The sequence below is a fragment of the Tiliqua scincoides genome, chromosome 1 (assembly GCF_035046505.1).
Source record: "Tiliqua scincoides isolate rTilSci1 chromosome 1, rTilSci1.hap2, whole genome shotgun sequence".
In the NCBI taxonomy this organism is placed as follows: Eukaryota; Metazoa; Chordata; class Lepidosauria; order Squamata; family Scincidae; genus Tiliqua; species Tiliqua scincoides.
In genome coordinates, this window is record NC_089821.1 from 252715141 (window position 1) to 252741909 (window position 26769).

The window sequence follows — 26769 nt, forward strand, 5'->3', positions numbered from 1 at the left end:
CCAGCCCCCCAAGTGGGGCAAGGGTGGCAGAGGCAGGCTTGCAGCGGCAGCAGGGGCTGTCCAGCCACTTGAGCCGCCTCCAGCCGCAGCAGGAGAGCAGCGGAGGAGAGGACCACGTGCGCGGGTGCCAGCCCATGACTGGACCAGACTTTGGAGAAGTGGTGAGCCCCCCCGAACTGGTGGACACCCCCCTCACACATGGCCACCCCCAACGAGGCCCCTGATGCGCACACTCCCTGTGCGGGGCTCAGCACCTTAGACTGGGGAGAGCTCTCCAGGGCCATCCAGGACATGGTCCAGGCCATCATCAGTTCTGCCATGGAGGCACACCAGCAACCATGGGGGGGCACCCCAGAGCATCCAACCACGGAACTCTCAGCTTCTACCCCAAAGGAGGAGAAAGAGGAGGACGAAGATGAACCCACACTCCCTCTCTTCAAGAGGAGCCGGACGTCATCCGTGCATAGTGCCACCCCCAAACACAGCCACCTCCAGGAGCAGGGCTAAGGAAGCTCCCACGCCTCATCTGTGGAGGAGGGAGAAATATTAGGGGACAAGGCTGAGACACACAAGCCCCACCTCTTCTACATTGAGCAGTTTAACAAGCTAATCTCAGGGGTGGTTCAGGTGCTAGACCTGCAGTCCAAGTGCCCCGATGATGCTGGGCCAGTGACCAAGTGGGGGTCCCCAACAGTCTTCCCAAACCAGCAGGAAACCCCCCAATGGTTTCCCTTCCCTCCTTTCTTCCAACAACTGGTGGACAAGGAGTGGAATAACCAAAATAGGAGCAGGGGCTCCAGCAAGCCTTCCACCAGGTTCTACAACCTGCCCTAGAGGTCATGGCCCGCCTCAAGTCACCCCTAGTAGACGCCCCAGTAGCGGCGCTGGGATCCTCAGCCGTCCTCCCCACAGTCAGTGACAGTCTCCCAAGGGACCACACTGACGAGAAGGTAGAACTAGCCACCAGAAGGGGATTCAAGGCAAGACCCACAAGCTACACTCCAGGGCTTGCTCGGATATCAGAAAGATGGCCTCAGCTGCTGCCTTCCTAGCAGACGCCACAGCAGATGCCCTGCAGTTCTCAGCCAGGGCTAGGGCCGCAGGAGTTACCACGCACCGCAGCACCTGGCTGCATATCTGGGACGTGGATGCAACCTCACACGCCAGGGTCTCCAGCCTCCCCTTCCAGGGAGCCAAGTTGTTCGGGGACGCCCTGGACCCGCTACTGGTGGAGTCCAGGGGAAAGAAGAGGGTACTGCCCACCAGGGAGAGGAACCCAAGGCACACCCAGTGGTCCCAGCGCCGGCCCTTTCGGCCTTCAAGGAGCTCTCAACCCATTACCTCATCCTCGGCAGCCCCTTTCAGAAGTCAAAGGCCCGTCTGACACCTAAGACGGCCAGCCCACAAGCCCAGAGGACAGCAGCCCCAGCTCTTTGGCACAAAGGGCCCAAAGTCTCAATGACGACCAACCATCCTCGCCCCACATCGTCGGCAGAAGGCTGCAACACTTCGTGGACAGATGGGACGAGGTGACCACCAACCAGTGAGTGCGGGACACCATCTGCTAGGGGTATTCCCTGGAACTCCGTGTGACTCCCCCCAACCAGTTTCTACAGGTCCCCAGACCCAAGTGCTCGCTAAAGCATGGCAAGACACTCGAGGCAATCCAACACCTCCTATAGGTTGGGGCCATCAAACCAGTTCCAAGAGAGCAGGGAGCCGGGGTATACTCCCACCTTTTCACAGTGCCGAAGAGATCCGGCTGCACCAGAGCCATCCTCGACCTCAAGTGGCTCAACAGATGGATGCGACAACAGAAATTCAAGATGGAGCCCCTAAGCTCCATCCTGATGTCCATCAGAAGGCACAGCTACATGACCTCGCTGGACCTCCAGGAGGCGTACCTGCACTTGCCTATATTGCCCGTCCACCGCCGCTACCTCAGGTTCTGCTACCAGAACCAGCACCATCAGTACAGGGCACTCCCTTTCAGCCTATCTTCAGCACCAAGGGCCTTCACCAAAATCCTCCTTGTACTGATTGCGCACTTGCGCACAAGGGGCGTGGCCACTTTTCCGTACCTGGACGACGTCCTTCTGAGATCTGCCTTGCCAGAGGAGGGCGCCCTACACCTGCACCAGACCATCCAATGTCTCCAGAACCACTGGTTCCTCATCAACTTGGAGAAGAGTCACCTCGCATGCCCTCGACACTCGTTGGGCCGTGAGTTTTTATCTCTCCAGGACCTCCACCCACAGGCGCTCAGAGGCCTTGTTCGTATCATACAGACCCAGTGACCAAGGCAGGAAGGTGTCTCCCTCCACTGTTTCCAGATGGGTTAGAGAGGCCATAGCTGATGCCTACAGGGCATTCAGCAAGGAACCCCCTAGGGGCATAGTGGCTCACTTTCTCAGGGGAGCCGCCATCTCAGCAGCATTCAGGGCTCACCCCTGCCTGGAGGCAGTGTACAGGGCAGTTACCTGGAGCTTGCCTAACACCTTCATCAAGCACTACAAGATCGACACCTTCGCCTCTGGGGACGTAGCCTTCGCAAGGTGCGTCCTCCAGAGCGTAGCACTATAGACTTACGGCAGCTCCCACCCTTGAGGAGCACAGCTTGGGCACATCCCACTTGTAAGGACTAAGACGGACATGGAGATCCCACTGGAGAACGGGGAGATTTGTACTTACCGTGAATCCCCCTTCTCAGTGATCTCCATGTCCTAATTAGTCCTCTCACCCTCGCAACCATACAAAAAAAAAAGAGAGAAGTAGTCATAACTAGAGCTGTAGGGTCAGGGGGGCCTAGAGCAACGCAGAGTAACAATGGAACTAGGATAGGACCTCGCGCCACCTGAACCCATTCCAGGTGCTTATCCCCTAAGCTGACATGCAATGTAGTACGCCACAGCAGACGACCTCAACTACAGTACCATTCGGAGGGACACGAGTTATCTGGCATCCGAATACATCTCACTTGGGAGGGGTTCTTCAAGCTTGGACATTCTGGGGAGTCCAGACAGCCCCTCCCCTCAAGAAGTCCAAAGGACTCTGGCCTACCTACCTGAGAGGAAGGAGCTACCCACTTGTAAGGACTTAGGGAGACATGGAGACCACTGAGAAGGGGGATTCACGATAAGTACAAATCTCCCCGTTTCCTCCCAGATTGGACGCTGTGTTAAGGAGTGTCATGTATGCATTCCTCAGCCCAGTATACCTGGCTTGCCAGTAGCTGCAGCCGCTCACTCCTGGTAGTGTCCCTAGCATCCCGTGCAGGCAACAAGTCTGATTAGATAGGAAAATGTAAGATCCCAGGAAATTTCTGGGCCCCCTTCTTTGGCTCCTGGATCCCCTTTTTGACCCTGGGCCTGAGCACAAATTATACCCTTTACCCCCCTCTCCTAGGCCCTGCTGTATATAAGACAGTATATAACCACTGTCGTCTTAAAATGGACAATGGCCAGTCTGACTTAACTGTGCAATGACCGCACCACTCACACTCTCTAGTCCTCTCTTGACCAGCATTCACCCTCTAATGTTGCCTCCTTCAGTCACCACAACCTGACCCTAAGTTACTGTCTTCCTTAAAGTCATCACTCCTATCAGTGATCTGCACACCTTGCCTGGCTCCAGCAGGCATGACAGAGATTAGACAACAGAGAAAAAGAGAAAGGCTGGCTGCTGCTTTTTGTCTTTCAACTCTTATTGCTGCCTAGGCATCACTTTGCAGATCATTCCCAGCTCAGTTATCCCAAGAACAATCAGTTATCACATGGACCAGATAAAGAGCTTCCATGGGCTTTATATTTGACACTCCTAGCCTAGCTTATTCATATACTGTGATTAGAATACATCAGGATTTGCCATATTTGGCTGTAGCAACAAACCCTGAATTGTTTTAAATGAGGAACATGCATAGGATGTGTGGGGGGAGGGGAGCAGCAGGGCATATAAGCCCTGAGGCTCATGATGTTAATGCTAGACCATGCCTTTATCACAGTTTAGCATGATATCTGATCTCAGTAAGCCAGATACCTACGCTACACTATATAAATCTTCAGCCCTAATAAAATGCATGTTGACATTTTCCCAAAACAAGTGTAGCATGTGTGACCTGAGGGATGGAAAGATGCACTACTTATATCTACTCTTGATTCAGTTTTCTGCATACATTGGTTGACAAATGCTACAAAAAACTGTTTATGGGGCACATACAATCCTGTTGTATGCTCAAGGTTTTGTAGCAAATTTGCCTTGACTGTAATCTTGTAACACACTAACCTGAGAGTGAGTCCTATCAAACCCAATGGGACTTGCTTTTGAGTAGATACACATAGGATTGCACTATTAGTGGATTAAAGAATGAAATTGTGTCCATAAATCATCATATGTTCACTCTGGTTATTTGTCTTCCTGCTGTTTGGCTTACTTGAAAGTGTGCATTTTAAAGTTTTTAAAGTAGTGACTAATGTACCATGTGGCTTTCTATGACTGTGCTTACAAATTCTGCAGTGAGCATGATGTACCACATAACAACTTTTCAGACTTCTGTTATCTTCTCAAGGACTGTAATCTTGGTAGCAATCACCATTTTACATTTATAATTTGAATTTACTAGAATTTCTGAAATTTGTGAAACTTCCTTGTTGTTTGGGACACAATATTTGTTTTCACACAATTATGTCTTTGGACTTCCTTTCATTTTAAATAATATGATTGTAATAGAAGAGGAATAATGCTGTCAACTGAACAGTGCTTTTATAGGGACCATGGTATGCTGTTTGTTTGCTGCTGTCCTTCATCAACTCTAGGAATCCTGGGCAAACTGTGCAGCAAAAAGACCGTGGCCATAGGTAGCATCCCATCCCTTGCAATTTGCTGATTATATTGCTGCAATACTGGGGTTCCATTCAATTGTTCTGTCAATTCCATATCAGAAAATACTTGGTCATGGTCATTGCCTAACAGTTTCCTTAACATAGTACTCAAAACACTTTGAGTTGCATATTAACATAGGTTTTGGAAATGTCTCACTCCAGCTGCCAATTCAATATATTGGCAGAGGGGTGGAGTAGAGCTGTGCTGTTGAAGGTAGTTGTAGGAGAAAGATATAGAAAAGGAGGCGCTCTGGAGAAATGAAAAAAATGGATTATTGCCTCTCCAGGCTACCCAAATACCCAGAGAATACCTGCTTTGCAGGACAGACCTGGGCTGCAATTCTGTAACACTCTCCTAGCAGTAAGCCCTATTAATCACAGTGGGATTTAATTCTGTGTAAATATGCAAAGAATTGTGCTCTTGAACTCTTTAAATCTGGTTTGAGTTTAGCATTTACATTAAAAGGTGGCTTTTCCCGTTTATATACATGGGGCACAACTGATTAATATCTTCAAGTTAGACATCTTTTTAATGATTCCAGAGTTTGAAAACTGGTATTTTGCTTGCCGTATGTATTGTGCACACTTAAAATTGTCTACAAAACTTATAAAACTTATTTATGTTTCCTTTAGATTACAACTCCAAGCTCATGCAATAATAAGAAAACTGTACATCTGTCCCAGGAATCTCATCACCATGAGTAAGTATCTGCGTCAGGGTTATCATTATTTCTTCTGCTTACTTTAAATTCACCCCTGTTTTAATTGCATTTTCAATTTTAACCTAATTGTCCAGTCTGTCAAGACTATTTGGAATTCTAATCATGCACTTATAGCAAGTGCAGCCCTTCCCAATATTGTTGTGTGAAAAGATATTAGTAAATTAACCCTAAAAGGACAACTTTTGCTCTTCTATTTCTGTGGGTGCATAATAGCAGTTTTTTAAAAAGTGGGGCAAGAAGAGAGAAGCAGGAGATATGTTCCCAACTCCTCACTTATTTCTGTGCCTTTGAATTCAGAGTAAGGTGAAGGCACGCATTGGCTAGGTTTGGGGGAAATGTGCATGAACTTCTATACAAAATTTGTGTACAGTTGAGAGCTACACTACTTGACTGTGTTAAGACATAGAATCAGTATACACACAAGGAGCGGGCTAAGCTGTTGGTCTCAAGCAACATGGAGTAACTTTGCAAGCAAATTGCTGTTTTTTAACTTTTTTTTTTTAACATATGTATCTATATATTGGACTGTCTGGAGTTATCTATAAAACTCTATGCCTAATAAAGGTTTGTTGAGTTGAGTACACACATGGAAAATTCAGTCCTGCTTCTGCACAGTAGAGGGGTAAGTCCAGTAGTTCTTTCAAGCAGCCAGGTGGTTTCAAAAGGCTATGAGGCAAGCAACTTTATTGCCAAGCACCTCCTTACCAGCTAAGGGTCAATCTGGCTTTGTGACAGACAAATTGGAGGACTTTGTGAAAATAACACAAATGTGTTCATTCTCAGTTGTGCATACTTAACGTACCTCACATTAGAGGTCCAGTGTTTCAGGATTTGCTATCCCACTGAACTCAGAAATTCTTATAAGTGCTTTGCCTTTTAGCTATTGTGCCCGTCATTAATTGTGTCCATCATTACTTGGAGGTAAATTCTCCATTTCTTGGAGATAAATTTTCTCCGTTTAATTTCAAGTAAATAAGTGCAAGGTTACTGTGAAAGTTTTATCATGAATGATTTTGGCTCTTTGTTCAAGTCTTTCAGCATGCCTAAGCAACAGTACTGGTGTGTGCCTGTGTCCCTTGCTTTTCTTTCCTGTTCCCTGCTGTTATCTTCACTTATAATGACTATTGCAGGACCATGAAGCCTCCTGAGTACTATGATCCAGAACTAGTGAAGTTGAAAAGCCAGTTCACGTTAACCCAGTGGAAAAGCCACGTTCACCCAGTGGAATAACACAGAAAAACTTTTTAGGCTTGATTTCCAGTGCCTTGTCACTTCAGGTTTTTTTTAACTTTTTCCAAAGTTAAAAAGAAGTTCCTATAATCCTGGACTATAATGCATTTTAGACATATTAAACTGTGTTTGTATGCATGTGCATTCACAATGGAGCATAGGACTTAAATGCAAACTCCTTTAATAAAGATCTAATGAATAAACATGCTCATGTTAACCAACAACACTTCTAAGCTTCCATTTTACAATATGTAATTAGAACTTTAGATTCAGAGTTAAACACAGTGAAAATGTTATCGAAAGGATGTAGTGTAAAAAGGATTGCAGAAAATATGGCATGAAACATTCAGATTGATTTAGTGTATATTCACTTGCCTAAGCCGTAGAAATCTGTAGAATGAGATACATTCTTGCATTCGTATAAAAACTGCTGCAGACCTTGAGAGTTCCGTAAAATATCCCATTTAAATAAATCATAGCCAAAGGCTACATTTTTCTGGTGGACAATAAAATACCCGAGAGCACGCACAGACTGGTCATATGATAGCTCGTGCTTCAGTTAGCTATGTTACTAACCCCTTTTTTCTTTTTCTCCCCTAGCCATTGGTTTAGCCCTGGGGCTAGGAAGGAACATAGCCAGGTAAGAACCACTTTGATCAAGAACAGTTTATTTCATAGATTTGAAAGAATTTAACTGTTCCTTGTCCAGAGCAACAGGGCACCAGTGAAACAAGGAGAAAATATCTGAAAGCTATTGCAAGTGTGTATGTATTCATTTTTGTCTGTTTAAAACATGTGTTTATTTAAAACATTTCTATGGCACTTTGGTTAAAAACTTTCAGGGCAGTTCACGAGCTGTGAAATTAATAAAAACATATAAATTTCCACAGCAAAATATAAATAACAATTTAACTACAAATGGCCTGACATGGAAGTTATATGGGCACAGCAATCCAGTCTCTGAGGTTACCGGAATCCTTATTTACACCACCGATATTTCCATGAATGGAAAGAATTGTGTGTACAAAAGTAGGTGTAGCCACCTATGTTCTAATCTATTCAAGGTCTGTCAGTGGGCTGACTGTATTTCAGGGTATCCTTGTTTTGTTAAATTTAGCCCTTGATTTTATTGTATTATCTTTTAAGAAAAACATTCTTGTTACATCTGCCTGAAATTGGTATTAATTATGAGTATTAATTCAGGTTTATGGTGGTGTAAATATTTCTCTATGATATTTGATTTCATTTAAATATGTTTCTAACATAATAAGTATACGTATTACCAAAATACACTGGCTGCTAGACCTCAACAGATAGCTCATCAAACTACTGAAAATCCCAGGTGGGAAAGACTAGCTTCCCCATGAGTGGGTGTTTTCATGACCTGTGAGGAGGTTCACTCCTTGCCTATAGCCCTCTGTTTAGGCTACAGAGAACCTCTGTTACCATAGCCTTGTCACTAATTTGACTCAACACTGATACTGGTGTCTATCTTTAAATGCCTTGTAACAAGGGGAAAAAGCATCAAAATCCCATTATCACTTCATTGCATTAGATTCCATTATTCACCCCATCTAGTAACTGAAAGCGATATAGCATCTATACCAATCCATTTTGGGGTGACAGTGGAGGAGCAAGAGACCTGGAAGTGGGTCTTTAAAGCTATTTCCAGAATGGAACCCTAGTGGATGAGGCGTGACCTGTAATTTGAACCACATAATCCCATCTCTCTTCTTTCATTCCCCCAGCTTTCCTCCTTTCTCCCTTCCCAATGCCATAAAGCCCCTAGTTTTCCAGCCCCAGATCCGCCTGAGTAGCCCACATAATTTCCCAACATCCTTTCTTCCTCTCCACACTTGCACCGTTACGTGCTCTTTTCTCATTATGTTTCTCTTTCCTTTCCTCTTCCCTCTTTTGATTCTCCAGTGGGATCTCCATGTCCAGGTCACTCCTGGATGGGTAGCTCCTCCCTCTCAGGATAGGCAGGCCAAATGAAATCAACTTCCTGAGGGGGGTGGGCTACCTGGACTTCCCCTAGTCTGGCCTAGCCTCTCGGCCAAGCAAGATCAGAGTTGGGTCAGCTCCTGCTGACCCCCCACTGCAGAATACAGGGAACTTTCCCTCCGCCCATCTCCAGCCTCAAGCTGTAGCCACCATACCCGCCTTCTCCATTCAGCATAGGCACGCACTGCTGCCTTCAACAGGCTGCCTGCCCACTCAGGCAGGGCAACCCCTCTTTGAATTTCGCACTCCTTGCGTGCTTGAGCCTCTCACCTTCCCCCCCCCCCCCCCCCGGCTGGGGCACAGCAGGTGAACCCACAAGCCCTATGGATGCCTCCAAGCCTCCAGTTCCCTTCCCTACTATTAGGGTGAACGGGATCACCCTTATTAGGTATCACCCTTATTAGGGATCATCCTAATAAGGGATCACCCTTATTAGGGTGAACGGGATCATAAATTGGCATGAAGATCCCCCCTTATTAGGGTGAATGGGATCAGGCTTGCGGGGGGGGGAGGCTGCGATGACAGGTTGCTGGGGGGGCTTATATTCAGATGCTGGATGAGGTGAGTGAAGGCACCCCTCCCCTGCTGTGTGAGTGTGGGGGGGCAGAGCATCTGTGTGTGTAAGAGAAGGGGGCAGCCTGTGTGTGTGAGAGAGGGGGGAAAGTGTTTGTGTTGCAGAGAAGTTGTGATGCTCCAGGCTTGGGGTAGGGGGAGAGAGAGGCTGCAATGCTCCAGGCTTGGGGGGAGAGAGGCTGGGATGCTCCAGGCTTGCGGGGGGGGGGGTGAAGAGAGAGGCTGAGATGCTCCAGGCTTGGGGAGAGAGGGGGCTGTGATGTTCCAGGCTTGCGGGGGGCACAAAAATGGGCGGGAGCAAGAACGTGCAACCCCTGACAGGCACACAGGAGCCTGGCCCTGTGAGTGAGTGAGTGAGGGGTGGTGAAGAGAGCGTAAGTGTGTGTGAGAGAGGGAGGGAGAGATGCTGACTGATCCACTGCTGCGCGAGGAAACCCCAAGAACTCATCATCCTTCCTTAGGGTGAACTGCATAAACTGCATAAACAGGCATGAAGATCCCCCCCTTAAAACAAACCAAAACAAACAAAAAAATTTGTCTTGTGAAGCACGGGTCATAAAAATTCGTTGTGCGAGTCACCAAAAATCGCAAAACGCTTTCGTTCTGCGAGTTTTTCGGTGCGCGAGGCATTCGTTATGCGAGGTACTACTGTACAAGGTTTAGGAGGGAGTCCTTCAGTGTTGGTTTTAGGTTTCAAGCGCCTTCAAGGGTTCGCCAAAGTCTGGCTTCATTTTCTTGTGCCTGAAGTTGCTTTCTGTAATCCCTTATGCCTCCCATCATTTGTCTCTAAAAAAATCATCAATAAAGACCTCTCTTAAGTACTGGTACAGCAGCCTGTCTATCCTGTTTGGCCATGAATTCTGTTTAATTTTATTTCAGTTAAACCAATAATCTTAAGTGCCCTTTTGAGATTTGTTTTCCTGTTAGTGAGCTATATTTGTATAATCATTTAGCAGGCAGCAATACCTTGCAACTCTCATAATTTAAAGTGTCAAGTCTTCAAAACACAAATTTTTAATAATAACTAATGATGTGGTTTAATCTTGGAGAAGTTTTTTAATGTTGCAGCAAATTGTCTTATTTTGTTTTAACAATAGGATAGTTATGAAGTTTATGCAAATTTTAAAATCCTCCATTCAAATTAATATGTGAATGTTGAGAGAGAGGCAGTAATTGGAGATTAGTTTTTTTTTTCCCTTCGTGAAACATTTAAACTTCATTTCACATACAGTGCTAAAATCTTATTGAACTTTGCTATCTATCTAACAATCTCAAAATATGTTAAGGGGGCAGTGGCCTGTATATTGCTGCTAGTTTTCAGATGCTAGTTTCATCCATTATTAATGCAGACTTTTAGCACAGAGAATGTTTATTCATTCATATAACTACTCTGTCAGGTTGTCTTTATTCCCATTTTTCAGAGTGAATCTTTTTTTAAAAAAAAGATGAGATTATATTTGAACCCAGTCTTCTAAACTAAGTTCCTCTAACTACAAAGTTCTAATAAAGCTAAAAATTCTGAAAAAATGGTGTTACAATATTTATGCTATGTCTTACAACTAAAGAGCTTGTAGTGGCACAGAATATTCTATGTTACTAATTAGGCAGCCAGAAACTTTACAAGATGTGAATGCTTACAATAATGCTAGATTTTCTGTGTAGGGGGAGAGAAGAGAGGAAGGGATATCAGAATAAGGTACTGAGAAAGGATCTTAGTTAAACCCAAGGTTTTGCTTTACTGCAATCTCAGCGATTCATTATGGATACAGTATTTCAAGACTATCAGGTCTATAAATGAAGAAACATACCAAGAAATGTACCTCAAAAGTACAAGAAATCTTATGAGTACTTCTTTCTAAAATGCAGGAATTTTCTTAGTTTTTGTATGCCTTTTGAATGTTTTACATAGCTTCAACTCCTGCGGGACAACCGGTCAGAGAGAGGACACAAGAAAAACAATTCAGTGAAAACAGCAAGCAGGTAAGCTTAATATGCAATATATTTTACATGTGTGTCTGACAGACTGATCAATAAAAATACCTCTTACTGAGGACCATCCAAAATTATCATTGCTGCCACTGACTCTGCCTCTTAAGAGTCCTTAAAAGACTTCTTTGTTTCAATCAGCTGGGCATGTGTGCAGCTGAATACTTTTTTAAGGGATCTTATTACTGGAGGAGGCAAGATAGTGTGTATAGAATAACAGCCCAGTCCAGCACAGCTCCCCCAGCACCAATGCAGCCACACTGTTGTGACTCCTGCTGCATCACATAGGGGTTGTTTTGAGTCTCAAAGACCTGTTTGAGGCAAGGGATCATTTGTTCTCTTTCCCTGGAATAAGCTGCTGGGTTTACTCAGACCTGTACCAACTGTTTTGATGGCTCAAATCCTAGTGAACCCACATAGGTGGATCAAGGCCAGGAAGGGGTATAGGCTACCACCCCATTCCCAACCTCAAAACATTCCCAGCTCTAGTCTCCACTCTGTTCCTCCTCCTCCTCTCCTTATTCCTCTCACTCACTACCCAGGCCCTGCACCAGCTTACCAGCTGTGTGGTTTCTCTGGAGGCTTCTGGTGTGCAGCTGCGGCCACTTACTGCTTGCAGTGGCAGCCCAGCCAGGCTTCACAGATTGATCGGTTATGCTTTTGTGACCACTGTAAAGCATGCTGCACCACTGGAATGCACATTTTTGGGGCACAGTGGCTCAGTAGGTTTGGGCCCCAAAGCACTTAGATATACTGAATAAGAACAAACAATATAGTTTATTTTCTCTCTGATATTTTCTCTTTATTGTGATGTTAGCTGATTTTTACAACTGTTGCGCCTGTCCAATAAACTCTAACTGCAGTTTAAACTGTAAGTTTAACACTTACCAGGATGGAAAGATCCAACACGGCTTGAGTTGAGTCAAGAGTCTCTACCCTTTCCAAGTCACCCAGTTGTCCTTTTGCGGCTCTAAAGGAGTTGTCACCCCCTTTAAAAAGCATGCAGTGAAAAATAATGGGGCTGCTGCAGAGGGGAGTGTGTGTGTGTCAGAGTTCTCTAATACTCCTCCCCATCCCATCTGTAAATGGGGTGGGAGGGACTGCATGAGAGTGGAGACAGAAGCAACAAGAGGGAGGAAGGTCATGTGCAGCAGCTGGGAGGCTTACCAGGGTGACTTGATCCTTTGCAGTTCTACTCAGAAGTAGTCCTACTGAAACTGGTCATTCAATGAGGCTCGCCCTTCCGAGCAACAATGGAGCCCATAGAAGCCATGAGGTTGGAAAGCATGATTGCTATGAACCGCCTTTTCCCCCACTTCTCCACCTCCTTTGTCTCCCTCCAGCCAATCTTAAGGCAAGAACACCATTGGGCTCTTCCTCCTTTCCTCCCTTGGCCAAAGAAAATATCAAACGTCCCATCCTGCATCTAATGATCATCGGTTCCTTCCTTCTGAGCCCGCTCCTGCCTCCCCCCTCCTGCTCCATACAAAAGAAAAACATTAACCCTTCCCTGCCTCCCAGCTAGAACTTCCCTGCTACTCACCTGGTCTGAATGATGCCTCCATGAGGTTATTCACGCCACAAAAACAGTAAGCAAGCACACCGAGACATAGGCAGACTCAAGTTTGCATGCTTGGGGATAAGTGTCAAGTCAGGGGGCCTTGATTCGAATGTTTTTCCAAGTCTTCCATGCGCGCAACTCATGAGTCAGCAAAAACTCACATTTTCATGACTCGAGTCCAAGTCACCTGACTTTAGTTCTCATCCCTGACACTCACCAACTCTCTTCTCCCAAATTAAAGGCTGTTGTTTTTTCACAAACACCTCAAGTGCAATTTTCTTTCCTTGATTTTTATTCACAGAAGCATTAGAGTTGTACCATGAATAGACCTTTGCAATGAAAGGCTGATACAAAAATTAAGATATGAATATCATGGCTAATAAATCTGTTACCCAAGTAATACAGTTTCCCCCTCCCCCCCAAAATAATTTCTCGAGAATCTGAAAAGTTTCAGCAGGCAGCTTTCTTATAGGATGGAAGAAAATGTGGTCCTCATTTAAGTTTACAATGTATTATAGCATTTTGTTTTAGTAGATCTTGCATTCTCTTATGTTCTTTAACACAACTAGCCTGCTTGATCTCAAAACTACAGTATTTTGATGATGACTGAACTAAATTATACACTTATACTTATGTGACTGAATTTAATTTTTGTAATTAAAAGCAGTTGTTATCTACAAATTATTAAGTAATGGCAGGAGGAGAACAGTGGCAGAGCTGATGACAAAAAACTTTATTCTGCCTTTAGTGAGCTTTTTCCCATCAGGTCTGTGGGAAATCTATTTCCCCCTGAACAGAGCTTGTGTATTTTCTTTTGATAATACAGATGACTATATTTTGTTACACAGATGTGACAAATAGAATTACAGCTGCTCTTTACTTGATCTTCTAAATATGCAAAGATGTTCAAGAGTTATGCCTGCTCCCTTTTTCCCACCATGTCATCTGTTGTTTGGGAAGGAGTCCTAATTTGCAATAGATAGAAAATTATTTGTCACATTGCAGGTTTGCCAAAAATAAATGAAACCATTAATTACTACATTTTTTGAGCAGCTGTTAATAGATTGGGATAGGAAAACTGTACATTACGCTTACTGGTTAATTACCAGAACTATAATTGTTTAATGTGGCTTTTGTGGAAAATAATGACAGCACAAAGAGGTGAACTCTGTCTGCGTATACGAAGTGAACACAACATACCTTAATAACAATTGATTATTGATTTTTTTTAAAAAATACAGCTAGTTGTGTTATTCTTTCTCACAAGAGGGTCATTCGAGAGGCAGAATTGTTTTAGGCCAAGGTCCATAAGAAACTAAAGGTGCCTAAAATTCAGGGAAACAGGCAGGTAGGGAAGCTGGCAGCCTGGAGGAAAAGAGGGCACTCAGGGAAGCTAGAGTAGGAACCAGCTGACTGACAGGCTTAGGGCCCAATCCTATCCAGCTTTCCAGCTCCAATACAGCTATGCCAACAGGGCACAGTCCTTCAGTGGGGAGGGCAGCAGTCAGGGGGGCATCCTCAAGATAAGAGAACATTTGTTCCTTTGCCTTGGAGCAGCATTGCGGTTGCATTGACACTGGAAAGTTGGATAGGATTGGGCCCATAGACACCTTGTACAAGACCAAACAAGAAAGTACACCATGGGGCTCAGTTCACATCCTGCTTGACTCCACCAACTAAAAAATGTTTTCTTAAAAACAATGGAAAAATGGGAAGTTTCAGGTATCGAACAGGAACTTGCACACATAACAAAAAATCCTTGGAAGCCGTAAGTTTCCCATTCCTTCCAACTCTGTTAATGAATTAGCATTTCTGCTTAAGCTATTGTCAGATAAAATCCATGGTAACCATTCTAGCCCAACTCCTTTGCTTACAAGTATATTGTATTAATCATTTTTTGTTTAGTTTGCTTAAAACCCCGCAGAGGAAGAAGGGATGATTGTAATAATAATAATAATAATAAAACTTTATTTTTATCCCGCCCTTCTCCCTAACGGGACCCAGGGCGGCTAACAACATATTAAAAACAATAGAATTTAAAAAAACATTAATACAAACAGATAAAAACATTTAAAAACACACTACAGGGCCATAAAAACAGTAGTCAGATTAAAAGAGTAAAAGAGCAGATCACCGAGGAATCAAGCCTGTAAAACTAAAAGATGTATAAAAAGTTAAGAAGGCCAGAAATCAGAAGGCTTGTTTAAACAACAGTGTTTTCAGGCCTCGCCGAAAGCTCTCAAGAGAGGGAGCCATTCTCAAGTCAAGGGGAAGGGAGTTCCATAATGTTGGTGCCACTACCGAGAAGGCCCTATTTCTTGCAGCCACCCCCCGGACCTCCTTGGGTGGCGGCACTTGCAAGAAGGCCTTCTCTGATGACCTGAGGTGGCGAGCCGGATTGTACGGGAGTAGGTGGTCTCTAAGATATCCTGGCCCAGAGCAGTATAGGGCTTTAAAGGTCAAAACCAGCACCTTGAATTGGGCCCGGAAACGAATGGGCAGCCAATGCAGCCCCCGGAGAAGCGGGCTGACAGAGTCAAACCGCCTGGCTCCGGTGACCACACGGGCCGCCGCATTCTGTACTAATTGTAGTTTCCGAACCGTCTTCAGGGGCAGCCCCACATAGAGCGCGTTACAGTAATCTAACCTCGATGTCACCGTGGCATGGATCACCGTGGCCAGGTCTGCACGATCCAAGTACGGTCGCAGCTGGCGCACCAGCCGAAGCTGAGCAAAGGCCCCCCTAGCCACAGCCGCCACCTGGGAATCCAGGAGCAGCTGCGAATCCAGGAGGACCCCCAAGCTGCGAACCTGCTCCTTCAGAGGGAGTGCAACCCCATTCAGAGCAAGTTGATAATCCAGCACCTGCATCGAGGATTTCCGAACCAGGAGAGCCTCTGTCTTATCCGGATTTAATTTCAGCTTGTTAGCCCCCATCCAGATCCTCACTGCTTCCAGACAGCGCTCCAGGCCCTCAACCGCCACCTTGGAGTCTGGAGGAAAGGAGAGATAGAGCTGGGTGTCATCAGCATATTGAAGGAAATTCAATATTTCACAGGATTGTGAAGGAAATAACAAGATTGTACTCAGTAGTAGTGAGTATGGGGAGCGGGAGGTGGGGCTGGGATCCAGCACTTATTCTGGATCCCAACCCCTTCAAACTCTCTCCTTGAACTTGTGCCACATCCGGAGGTGGCACAGGTCCAAGGAGACTCATAGGGGCCAGCATGCCTTTACCCGGAGGTAAGGAAAAATGTTTCCCCTTACATCTGACTTAGCTGCTTTGGGCCCCTATCCCGTGCTGGATACAGCACAAGCCTCTTGGCTTGCCTGTTCCAGTGCAGGGTAGGATTGCACCCTAAAGGAGTTTTACAATTAAGCATAACTTATTCTGAGTGTTTGGGAAAATACCCCATGCCTGCAAGTCACTAGGCAATCCGCTACTTTGTGATACTGTAATCACAGGGTTCTCCTCTTCATCACCCCATGGGGTGAGTTCCACCTTAAAGGGGTTACAGAGTGACAGTGAGGCACTTGGTCCCAGGAGAGCACTTGCAGCTCAAATGGAAAGTAAATGGAAAAAAATAGGTTCTGTTTCCCTAGATCTGTACCATGTCTCCTGATTCTGAGTTGTTTTATAGCATAAAATATTGGTTTTTAATTAAAGTTTTATATTTGAGAACAAGCTATTTCAAAAAACAAATGATGTCCAAGACCAGAGCCAACACAATGCATAAGAGGTTATGTCTGCAGCAGTGATTTATATTTGATTTTTTAAAAAATAATTTGGTTGTGTGTTTTTTTTCTCAGTGCTGTCAGAGTTTAGACCTAGGTGTCCTGCACATTGATCTCTGATCATGTCAGTTTAATAACAAACAGGTTTTGTTTTACTTTTGACTTGTTTGTGCAATGAAATATTGGTTTGGATTTGCCTTTGTCTAATTCATATACTTTTGATCAATTCCAACTCATGCCCAATTATATTACATTGCATTAACATAATTCAACAGATGTTGATATTTAAATGCTTTCTGGCATTCACTTCTTGGACAGCTGTCTTAGAGCTTGGGGAAAAGGCAAACATTTAGAGTTAAATGCTGAACATATGCTTAAATTACTAATTAGAAGCAAGAAAAAACAATGCATTATCCTTTCTGAGGACAGTAAGACTCTAATACAGATGTTTTTTTAAGTCTTTTTGGTTGGCATAAAGTTCATGAGCCTCTGGAGGCAAGGTGGTGTAAAGCATTAAGAATAACTGTACAATTGGACTTCATTTCCCAGGAGGTTTTCTTTTTAAAAAATTCCAACCTTCTTATTGCAGGTAAACCTGAGTTTAAATAAGGTTTGGAACAGCTAGGAGGTGTTAGAGTACTGTTTTCAGAGATGAGAAAGCCTACTGGCAAGAGAAATGCGTTTCTTTTCTTATTCCTAGTCACATTATGTTCCTATTCCATATAAAACAAATATGTTACCATTAAAGCCCCAATTTTAACATACTGGCATTATATGAAAGAACTTTAACAGTGCTGAATTATTTTATCACATCTGTTTAACATTTGATTTTTTTAAAAAGAAAGAATGGTCATAGCGCTTGTTGGTTAATACAATAGCATTCTCAGTAGTGTGAAAGCAGATGTTGCAATGTGTGTTACGCTGATGATGTCATTGTTATAGATAAGCCTGAAGAAAGGCTTTAGAACTAGGAAAGTAGTGGAATTCGCTGTGAAATTTTGATTACACCTGCCTGGTTCAAAATAACCACATGTATATTCCCAGCAGAATCGGTTTTAGGAAACAGTGTTATTTATCTGTTGTCTAATATAGGTTAGCATGAATGTTAATGACAATTTATAATTTGGTTTTTTTAACCCTATTATCTTACAAAACTGAGACAAAAACTTAAAACAATAAAAGACAGCCATCTCACAACCCTCCAACAAGAGCTGAGGAGCCGGAAAAGACTGAGAGCTTCTTTAACCCATTTTTGCCCTGCCCACAAGTGTACACATTTGGTCCCTGTTGCATAAATGCAACATTGGGCAGAAATGGCTTAAGTAGAAATGCAGTTGAAAATTGCTTTGCAAATCATATATTACTAGATTACTTACATTTGTATCCTATAGTTTCACCAAGATGCTCTGCAATATTTTAGCTTCACAACAGCCCTATAAGGCAGGCGAAATTGTGACTTTTCCAAGGCTACCCAAGCTTCATAGCTGAGTGAGTTTTGAGCTTCCGCTTCCCACTTGAAAACACAGCTGTCTAACTAATGCATCACACAGCATGCTACAATGATTATTTAAACAAATGTCACACTTTTTATAGTAATCCAAATGATAAGGTTATTAGCGTGCTTTTGTAATTGCTGAAAGTTTTAATCATTTTTTAAACAACATGCTCATTTCAAGTGAGCAGTATAAAACAACCTTAGTTTACAATCAGCCTGTCCATCCATCTGCCCTTGGAGGTTACATGAAGCTACTGCTGTAACCTCTTAATGATACCATAAAAACTGTCAATGTAAGCAACTAGACCCTGTCATTCCTTGCTAAGTAGGGTTGGGTGAATTAGAAAGTATGGCAAAGCATTTGCCTGTGGTAAGTAACCAGAATGAGAAATGTCATGCTCTCTCTACTTTCCTGCCCCCAATGTTGTGGAAAATGGTATACAGTTCGCCAAGATGGCAGCTGTCAAAATTACATCTGTAGACATTAGAACTGAACTAGCATTCCTTGTTGACACTGACTGCTCACAGCACAGCCAGACAACAATGCCGTAAAGTTTGCTATGAAAGATGCTTCAGATTTCTGACACTGATTTGACTGAACAGTCAAACAAGTAAGATGAAAATTCAACATTATGGTTCTTATTATTTCTGTTCTTTGAAGAAGCAACCATTATGTTTTCTTATTTTTTTTCTATAAGTATAAAATGTGTCTGTCTGTTGGCAACCTTCAGTCTCGAAAGACTATGGTATCCGCTCTGAATGGTGGTTCTGGGACAGCGTCTAGTGTGGCTGAAAAGGCCAATTCGGGAGTGACAATCCCTTCCACACTGGGAGCAAGTGCAGTCTGTCCCTGGTCTGTCTCCCTGGCTATGGGCCTTCATTCTTTGCCTCTTTGCCTCAGACTGTTGGCCAAGTGTCTCTTCAAACTGGGAAAGGCCATGCTGCACAGCCTGCCTCCAAGCGGACCGCTCAGAGGCCAGGGTTTCCCACTTGTTGAGGTCCACTCCTAAGGCCTTCAGATCCCTCTTGCAGATGTCCTTGTATCGCAGCTGTGGTCTACCTGTAGGGCGCTTTCCTTGCACAAGTTCTCCATAGAGGAGATCCTTTGGGATCCGGCCATCATCCATTCTCACGACATGACCGAGCCAACGCAGGCATCTCTGTTTCAGCAGTGCATACATACTAGGGATTCCAGCATGTTCCAGGACTGTGTTGTTTAGAACTTTGTCCTGCCAGGTGATGCCGAGAATGTGTCGGAGGCAGCGCATGTGGAAAGCATTCAGTTTCCTCTCCTGTTGTGAGCGAAGAGTCCATGACTTGCTGCAGTACAGAAGTGTACTCAGGACGCAAGCTCTGTAGACCTGGATCTTGGTATGTTCCGTCAGCTTCTTGTTGGACCAGACTCTCTTTGTGAGTCTGGAAAACATGGTAGCTGCTTTACCGATGCGTTTGTTTAGCTCGGTATTGAAAGAGTGTCAGAGATCGTTGAGCCAAGGTACACAAAGTCATGGACAACCTCTAGTTCATGCGAAGAGATTGTAATTCCGGGAGGTGAGTCCACATCCTGAACCATGACCTGTGTTTTCTTAAGTCTGATCGTCAGTCCAAAATCTTGGTAGACCTTGCTAAAACGATCCATGAGCTGCTGGAGGTCTTTGGATATGTAATTTTTCAGAAAGACCACTTGAAAAAATGCCAATTATAAATATTAAAATATTGCTTTGAAGTAGATTTCTATGCATAGTACAGGTGGAGCCTGTTTATCTGCAGAATTTTCATCCACATGAAGCCAGCTTGGCCCCATCTGAAAACATGGAAGTGCCCTTCTAGGACCTCCAGAAAACCTCAGAAGGCCTCAGAATGCTTCCAACGCTTTCGGGGGCCTTTCTGAGGCCCATGGAGGCCACACACAGCCTCCACAAGCCTCGGAAAGGCCTCCAAGGATCCTAGAAGGGCACTTCAGATTTTTGCCTGAAAATGAAACTAGAAGCTTTTTTGTTTGGAAAATTGGATGATTTGATTCACAAAGACTATGAAATGATATTTTTATATATGACAACTGCTGCAGGAATATTGTATGCCAAATAATAGAAAATTCCAGAGAGAACCTGCATTGGAAGAATGGTGGCTAAAGGTATTGGATTTGGCAGAAATGGATAAACTTACAACTCTTCTTAAAGATAAGTCGGTAAAAATTTTTATGGACAATTGGAAACAATTCTTGAACTTCCTGCACGTTGAAGGGAAAATGGACCAAGTAACCTATGGCTTTGATGAGTAGATAGGGATTTAATTTTTATGTTTTTCTCATTTTTCTTTTTGTGTTGAAAATGAACTTTTTAATAATCACATTTTATAAGTACTGTTTAAGATTTGATAGCTAATATTTTGTATGATTTTGTTGTAGAACAAAGAAGTGTAGTTCAAGATCTCGGCACTTGCCACACAACTTGCAATATCTTTACTTTTCAATTTTTTATTTGCTTTTAATAAAATGAAAAAGGGGGGAAAGGAAACGAGAAGTGCCCTTCTAGGACCTCCAGAGGCCATTCTAAGCCTGTGGAGGCTGCACACACCCTCCATGGGCCTCACAACAGCTCTGGATGTGACTGGAGCAAGGCTCTGGTCATGTTTGGAGCTCAGTGGACCCCAAAATCCACTGATTTTGCATGATTTAATTTCAGGCAGAATTCAGTATCCTCAAAGGGTTTAGGAATGGAACCTTAATGGATAACAAGGGTCCACCTGTATAGCTCATACACCTGGGAGGGGGATGACAACAGGCAACCCCAATGGAGAAAAGCCTGCAGTAGCAAGTAAGTCTGTAGGTCTCATTATGAAACAAGATGGAAGTAATTTGATAAAGATGGGCAATGGAATGTCCATCAGAGTTAGTGCTGTCTTTTACTACAGTAAAAAATAAAGAGGTTTCTTTTCTTTTTTCTTTTAATTAAAAACGGTTAACCAGAGAACAGTAGACAACTGTAGGCACCATTCATTTCAGGGACTGAGTGTTTTGACTGATCACTGCATTCCAAATATGCTATAGAGACTCCAGTTTACATTGTCAACAGAAAATGGTGCAAGCATAGGCTCTAAGGTCCATAGGGTTTCACGTTCCTGTTGTGAATGTCATGGCATCCCCTGGAGAAAAGCTGCCATTCCCAAAACACTTCCCACATTCTTGTTCTGTAATACAGTGCCCAAGAAAGAATGCAGGGGGTTGTTGTCTGGTTGTGCCCTTAGAATAACTTGTGTATTTTCTGCCTTTCAATTTAAGTAGCTGTGGTAGCTGCCTCAGAGTTATTCTGGGAACAGAAATCCATTATGTGAATGGCAGTAGAAGGGCACAGTATATCATCATATGGACTGCACACGTATAACATGTGGAAGACTATCTATTTTTGCATCAATAATTTTAGAATTATTGGATAATATAACTAGACAATGCTGCATTTCAAGGAACTTGTTCTATATCAAGCATCTCAGTGTTTAACTATTTTAATTTCCTTTTCTGTGTTTTTGTACATGTGAATAACAAATCTTCACTGCTCTCATGATTTTATGCCTTCCTCCTTGATGCTTTCCCTCTTTTTGTTTTGTTGTGGCTTTTTCCCACAGTTTTCTTGATAGAGGTGACATAAATAGGTGAAAGTATAATGTAGCATAAGGGAAAAGAGAAATGCATACTTGTGATGTATTGCTGTTGTTTCCTTTCAAGATAATAGTCTGCTTTTAAATTGTGTTTTAAAACCTTCATAATAGGTTTTAAAACAATTTAATAGAAGACTACTATCTCTTTTCAAGAATGGTTACAGATCACAAGATATGCCTGAATGTTCTAGAATCTGTACAAGATAGAATGTCAGGAAATTCCAGAGAGTAGGTTGTCCTTGAAAATCAGAGAATAGTGTATTTTTTCAAAGTCTCACTGCAAGTTAAAGCTTGAGAGAATTTAGGACCCAATCCTAAACACCCATAGCACTGGCATTGAGCTCCAGTGCTGGTGCTAGGTGTCGTAAACATGCCATAAAGCACTTTACAGCACAGTAGGAGGAGGGTACCGGGCCCAGTGTCAGAAGGACGCCACCAGGCAGTGACTAAGACTGCTGGGTGGCGATGTCGGTTTTCAGGGTGGGGAGAAGCGTTCCAGGGCAGTGACAGGGTGGAGTGGGAGAAACAACTGACCCAGGAAGGAGTTCTATCCTGCACATTGGGCTGAAAAACCTGACACAAAAGTTCTCAAGTCTGCACCGGCAAAATAGCTGGTGCAGACTTGAGAAGTCCCATTGCAGGGCATGCACCTTACTCAGGGGAAGGAGACAAACATCCCCCATTGGCTTCCTGGCACCCACAGGATGCAGCAGTCACAATTTTGGTGCCATTCTTTCTCCGGGCGCTGGGCAGCTTAAGATTGAGCTGTTAGTCACTGTTAGTCACAAAGTACCAAGAATGCAGAAACAATGGGTTGAATCCTATCCTTAGAGTGCACAATAATTTCAGGCCCTCCTTCAGGGAGATAAAGCAGGGTAGAAATTTAGTAAATAAGCCTCATAGAAACCTCCCCACTCTTTCCTCCTCACAAAAGACATCCCACAACTCCTTAAAATCCATAGATGGGAGTGGAGGGGCAGATTAGAATGAAATTCAGTATGAGGGAATCCGCAAAAATTCCCTCTTGAGTTTTTTTAAAATGTTTGCTACATACTTTTGCAGTGGCAGTTATTTTTAAAGCAGAAATATTTAATGATTTGATTTACATGTCCCTTTTTAAAATTCCACTTTTAGAGGGAACTATCTTCCTCACTAACAGGATGGACAGTAGTCTACCTGTCCCCTACTTCTGTTCTGGGTAGACAAACTCATCCAGTGCCTTTCTGAGAATTACTTCATGTTATGCCTTAGAAATAATGACTCCTGAGCTCTGTGTAGGGAATCAATCCTAAGAAGCGATGTAAAATGAATATAATCTTGTCACCAAGAAGCTGATTCACATTTCACGTGGCAGATGTATTTTCCATGTATGCAACACATCTTCTGGTGTAAAGGGGATATGTGTCTGTAAACATATGGGAAATGTGGTAAACATGTGCCAAGGAAGCTACAGTAGGCTGCAGTCATCTAGCATGCGTCTACCATACATTTCCAGACATGTCTGCCCTTCACACTTTATGATGATAGACCATGGCAAATCTGAATGCTACATCAATTTGAATTGTCCCTGGATCTTTCAAGGCATTGGGTCAAGGGAGAGCTTTCATACAGAACAGAAGAGCAATCAAAATGACAAGTACCCTCTTCTTTTGGAAAAAAAATTTGTATTGAAAAAAAATTTCATTGTGGTGGAAAAAGAAAACAATTGCAAATTTAAGGCAGCGGATACACTTTTCTATCAAGATTTGTTATGACTTTTCAAGAATATAAAAAAATTAAGGATCAGATTTTGTAAAGACTTCCAATATACAGCTCATTTCATATCAGTAGCCACTGCAGCAACTCCAGATTCCTTCATTCTATGTTCTGTTATTTACAGCTTTTCTCAACCACAGACTTGTACCAGAACTTGAGACTAGGATTCCTTCAGATTGGTTTCCTGCCCACAAAGTAAATTTTTTGACATGGTCTTGGGAGCCTTAGACTCAACACATTACTGACCTTTGTTTTCCCTGATTATAAGAAAATGTTTTAAAAACTGTGATAACCCTAGAGCAGGGGTGCTCAAACTTTCAACTTTAGGGATGCTGGACCTTTAACAAGTGTATAGAAGAGAGAATTTCAGCAGGTGCAACTTGTCATCCCACAGATGACAAGCTGCACCTGCTGAAATTATCTCTCCTACACAATTTTAAAGGTCCAGGATCCCTAAAGTTGAAAGTTTGAGCACCCCTGCCCTAGAGACTGCTGCTGAGCCGGCAGAAGGTTAGTAGGCAGGCTTAAGTGCTGCTAAGGCAACATAAATCAGACTGATAATAGTGCAGTGCTTTTCCATCACATCAAGGTTTCTACAGCAGTGAGGTTTCAGGGCAGTGAATTCCACACTTTTTTCAAGCCTTGATGGGTATGTGAAACCTCCTAGTTTTTAGAATTAGGCTGTCTCTGAATGCCAGGTGCAAGGGTTTGGCACCAGGATGAAGGTCTTCTGCTGCCTTGTATGCTCCCTGAGGCATTTGGTGGACCTCTGTGAGACACAGGAAGCTGGAGTAGATAGGCCTCTGGCCTCTTCCAGCAAAGTTCTTCTTATGTTCTTGCTGCTGGTCCCTCCTGCTTTCCTTGGGAGCTCAGATGTAATGAAGAGCAGAATCTTAGCCAATGTACATAAGAATTTCCACACAGTTGGCTTGGGAAAACCCTCAGTTGTCATAATTCTGTCCTATATACAATTGTTTATGGAGGATGGATCTGTCAAGAGCTACTAGTCATGATTTTCAAATTGGAATGTTCATACTTCAGAAGCAATATGTGACTGATTATCAGATGCTGGGAAAAAGGAAGTAGAGACAGCTATCAATTTCATTCTCCACTTGTGATCTTCTCCTAGGATCCTTTGTCCTATAGAAATTAAACCTAAGAAAAGAGAAATGAAAACCTAGATGAAAAATACAAAGAGTTGGGGAGTGTCACCAGGATCCCTGTCTCGGGACGGGATTGCACCTGACCGCTGGCTTGAGACCACGGACTGGCCGGTCAGGGGAACCCTGGCTGGGGAAGTGCTAGCTGTGTTGATGCAACTGCTTGCTCTGTGGTCTTAGTTCCTGGTCTTGAGGCTGAGTGCACACCCACAGGGTGGGGCACTGGCCAAAAGTGACCGCTCAGCCAAGCCACTTGGGTAGCCAGCACAGAGTCATCCAGCTAGGCCTCCATATGGCCTGAAACCTTACAAGATCTTGGGCCAGGGTGGGAACAGGAAGGGGCAGAGCCTCCTGAGCCAGTGGGGAGGCTCATAAGGGTCTCGGCTATAAAAGGAAGAGGTTACTCCTCCTCAAGCAGAAGCCTAAGGAGGACAGCCAGGGGTAGCTTTGGCAACCCCTTTGCCTTACCCCTGCCTGCCCCTGACCCAGAAGGGGATGGAATAACTCCACCCTCAGGAAACCGGCCCCAATCCCTGGAGGATCATGAACCGGGACCAGCCCTGGGAGGAAACCATCCCCTAGCAGCTTGGGCTACTGGGTGCCCGAGGGGGCGGTCCCACTGGTATCACCAGTCCCACAGGGGCAACTCAGGGGATCTTCCCCAGCCCGGCAAGGGCTCAGACAGCACCAGCAGCTGCCACTGTGGCAACACTGGGGACCTACCCCAGCCAGCCAGGAAGGAGCCCAGCAACCCACAGCTACCTCAGCCAGCCCCAAGGGGGTAACAGTGAGGAGTCCGTCCGTCCCCCAGCCTGCCAGGAACCAAGGCAGGCACAACCACCGCACCCAGGAGAGAATATCCACGAGGCAGGACCAGCCCAACTGTAGGGACATTTGTAGGTTTTCTCACCCCAAGAGGCCCGGGCAGCAGACAACAAAGGAGGCAGTCATGTTAAAAGTATCTGTATAGTCCCTTGTGACATATGTATGAATGTAAAGTCTATTACCAGAATAAATTGCCTAGGTATACTGCTACAGAAGATTTCATGTGTGCTTCTGCAATCGGGTAAGTCCATAGCGACCCAACCAAGAGAAAATGAAGTCCCTCCTTTGAGGGTAGTGGGTCGGGCCCTGAGATGGGCATCACAGGGAGACCAACATGAAACATGGAAGCCAGAAAAGAAGGAAATACTCTTCATTCCCCTTGTACCCCAATGTTTCCAGGTATTTTTTCAGAATAGGTAGAGATGAATATGTGGCCCATAGCAGGGTGTGCTGTTTGACCCACACCATGAAGAGGAAACGCCTTTCACCATATGGCATATATGCATCTCTTCCCCCCCCCTTACATGAAGTAGGAAAGCACAAGTCATTCATGCATCCTTCTTTCACATCTTATGAGCTGTAGGGGCAGGAATATCAAAGGAATCTGAACAACAAATGAAAGCTACAGGATCTAGGAAAGGGCATGGCTGTGAAGGCAAGGATACATTCCAGTGTCGAACAACCTTTGTGTAGCCCTGACAAGTGTGCCAATGAGATTTAACAGGTTGGCAGTAATGAATATGCAATAATATACTTGTTAATCAAGTTGCTCCTGATATGTATTATACTGTGAGCTTGAGCTTTTCTGCCACAAAACAGTCCCTTACATTGATCATTATGATTTATGTTTAATACTTAAGACATAATTATACACTTCTTGGAACTTATGCACACATTTGACAAACTGAGTACAACAATATGTAGTGGATATGAAATTGTGTGCCCACCAACCTGCCCCTGCCTCTCTCCTATGACCATGCATTGTGATGTTATGTCAGTGATCTATATGTGTGTATTTTCCCATGCCTGTTTGCCCCATAACATTCTATCTTTACTCCACCGAAAACAATATTTTATATTGGGCACACACTCAACAGACTCATGCTCCTAGAAGAGATTGTTGAAGCAGAGTTTGGGGCATTAGGTTCCAATGAAATTGATCTTGTAGGTTCTTTGATTATAACATTTTTGT

General features: G+C 44.0%; 1 protein-coding gene across 1 annotated transcript in view; it reads left to right on the forward strand.

Annotated features, from left to right (window-relative positions):
• Positions 1–26769, forward strand: part of GPATCH2 (G-patch domain containing 2) — a 146429-nt gene that overhangs the window by 89099 nt on the left and 30561 nt on the right. The window contains exons 6-8 of the mRNA XM_066618931.1: positions 5511–5578; positions 7430–7469; positions 11316–11386. Coding sequence (XP_066475028.1) covers positions 5511–5578; positions 7430–7469; positions 11316–11386 — 179 coding nt within the window. The remainder of the gene's footprint in view (positions 1–5510; positions 5579–7429; positions 7470–11315; positions 11387–26769) is intronic.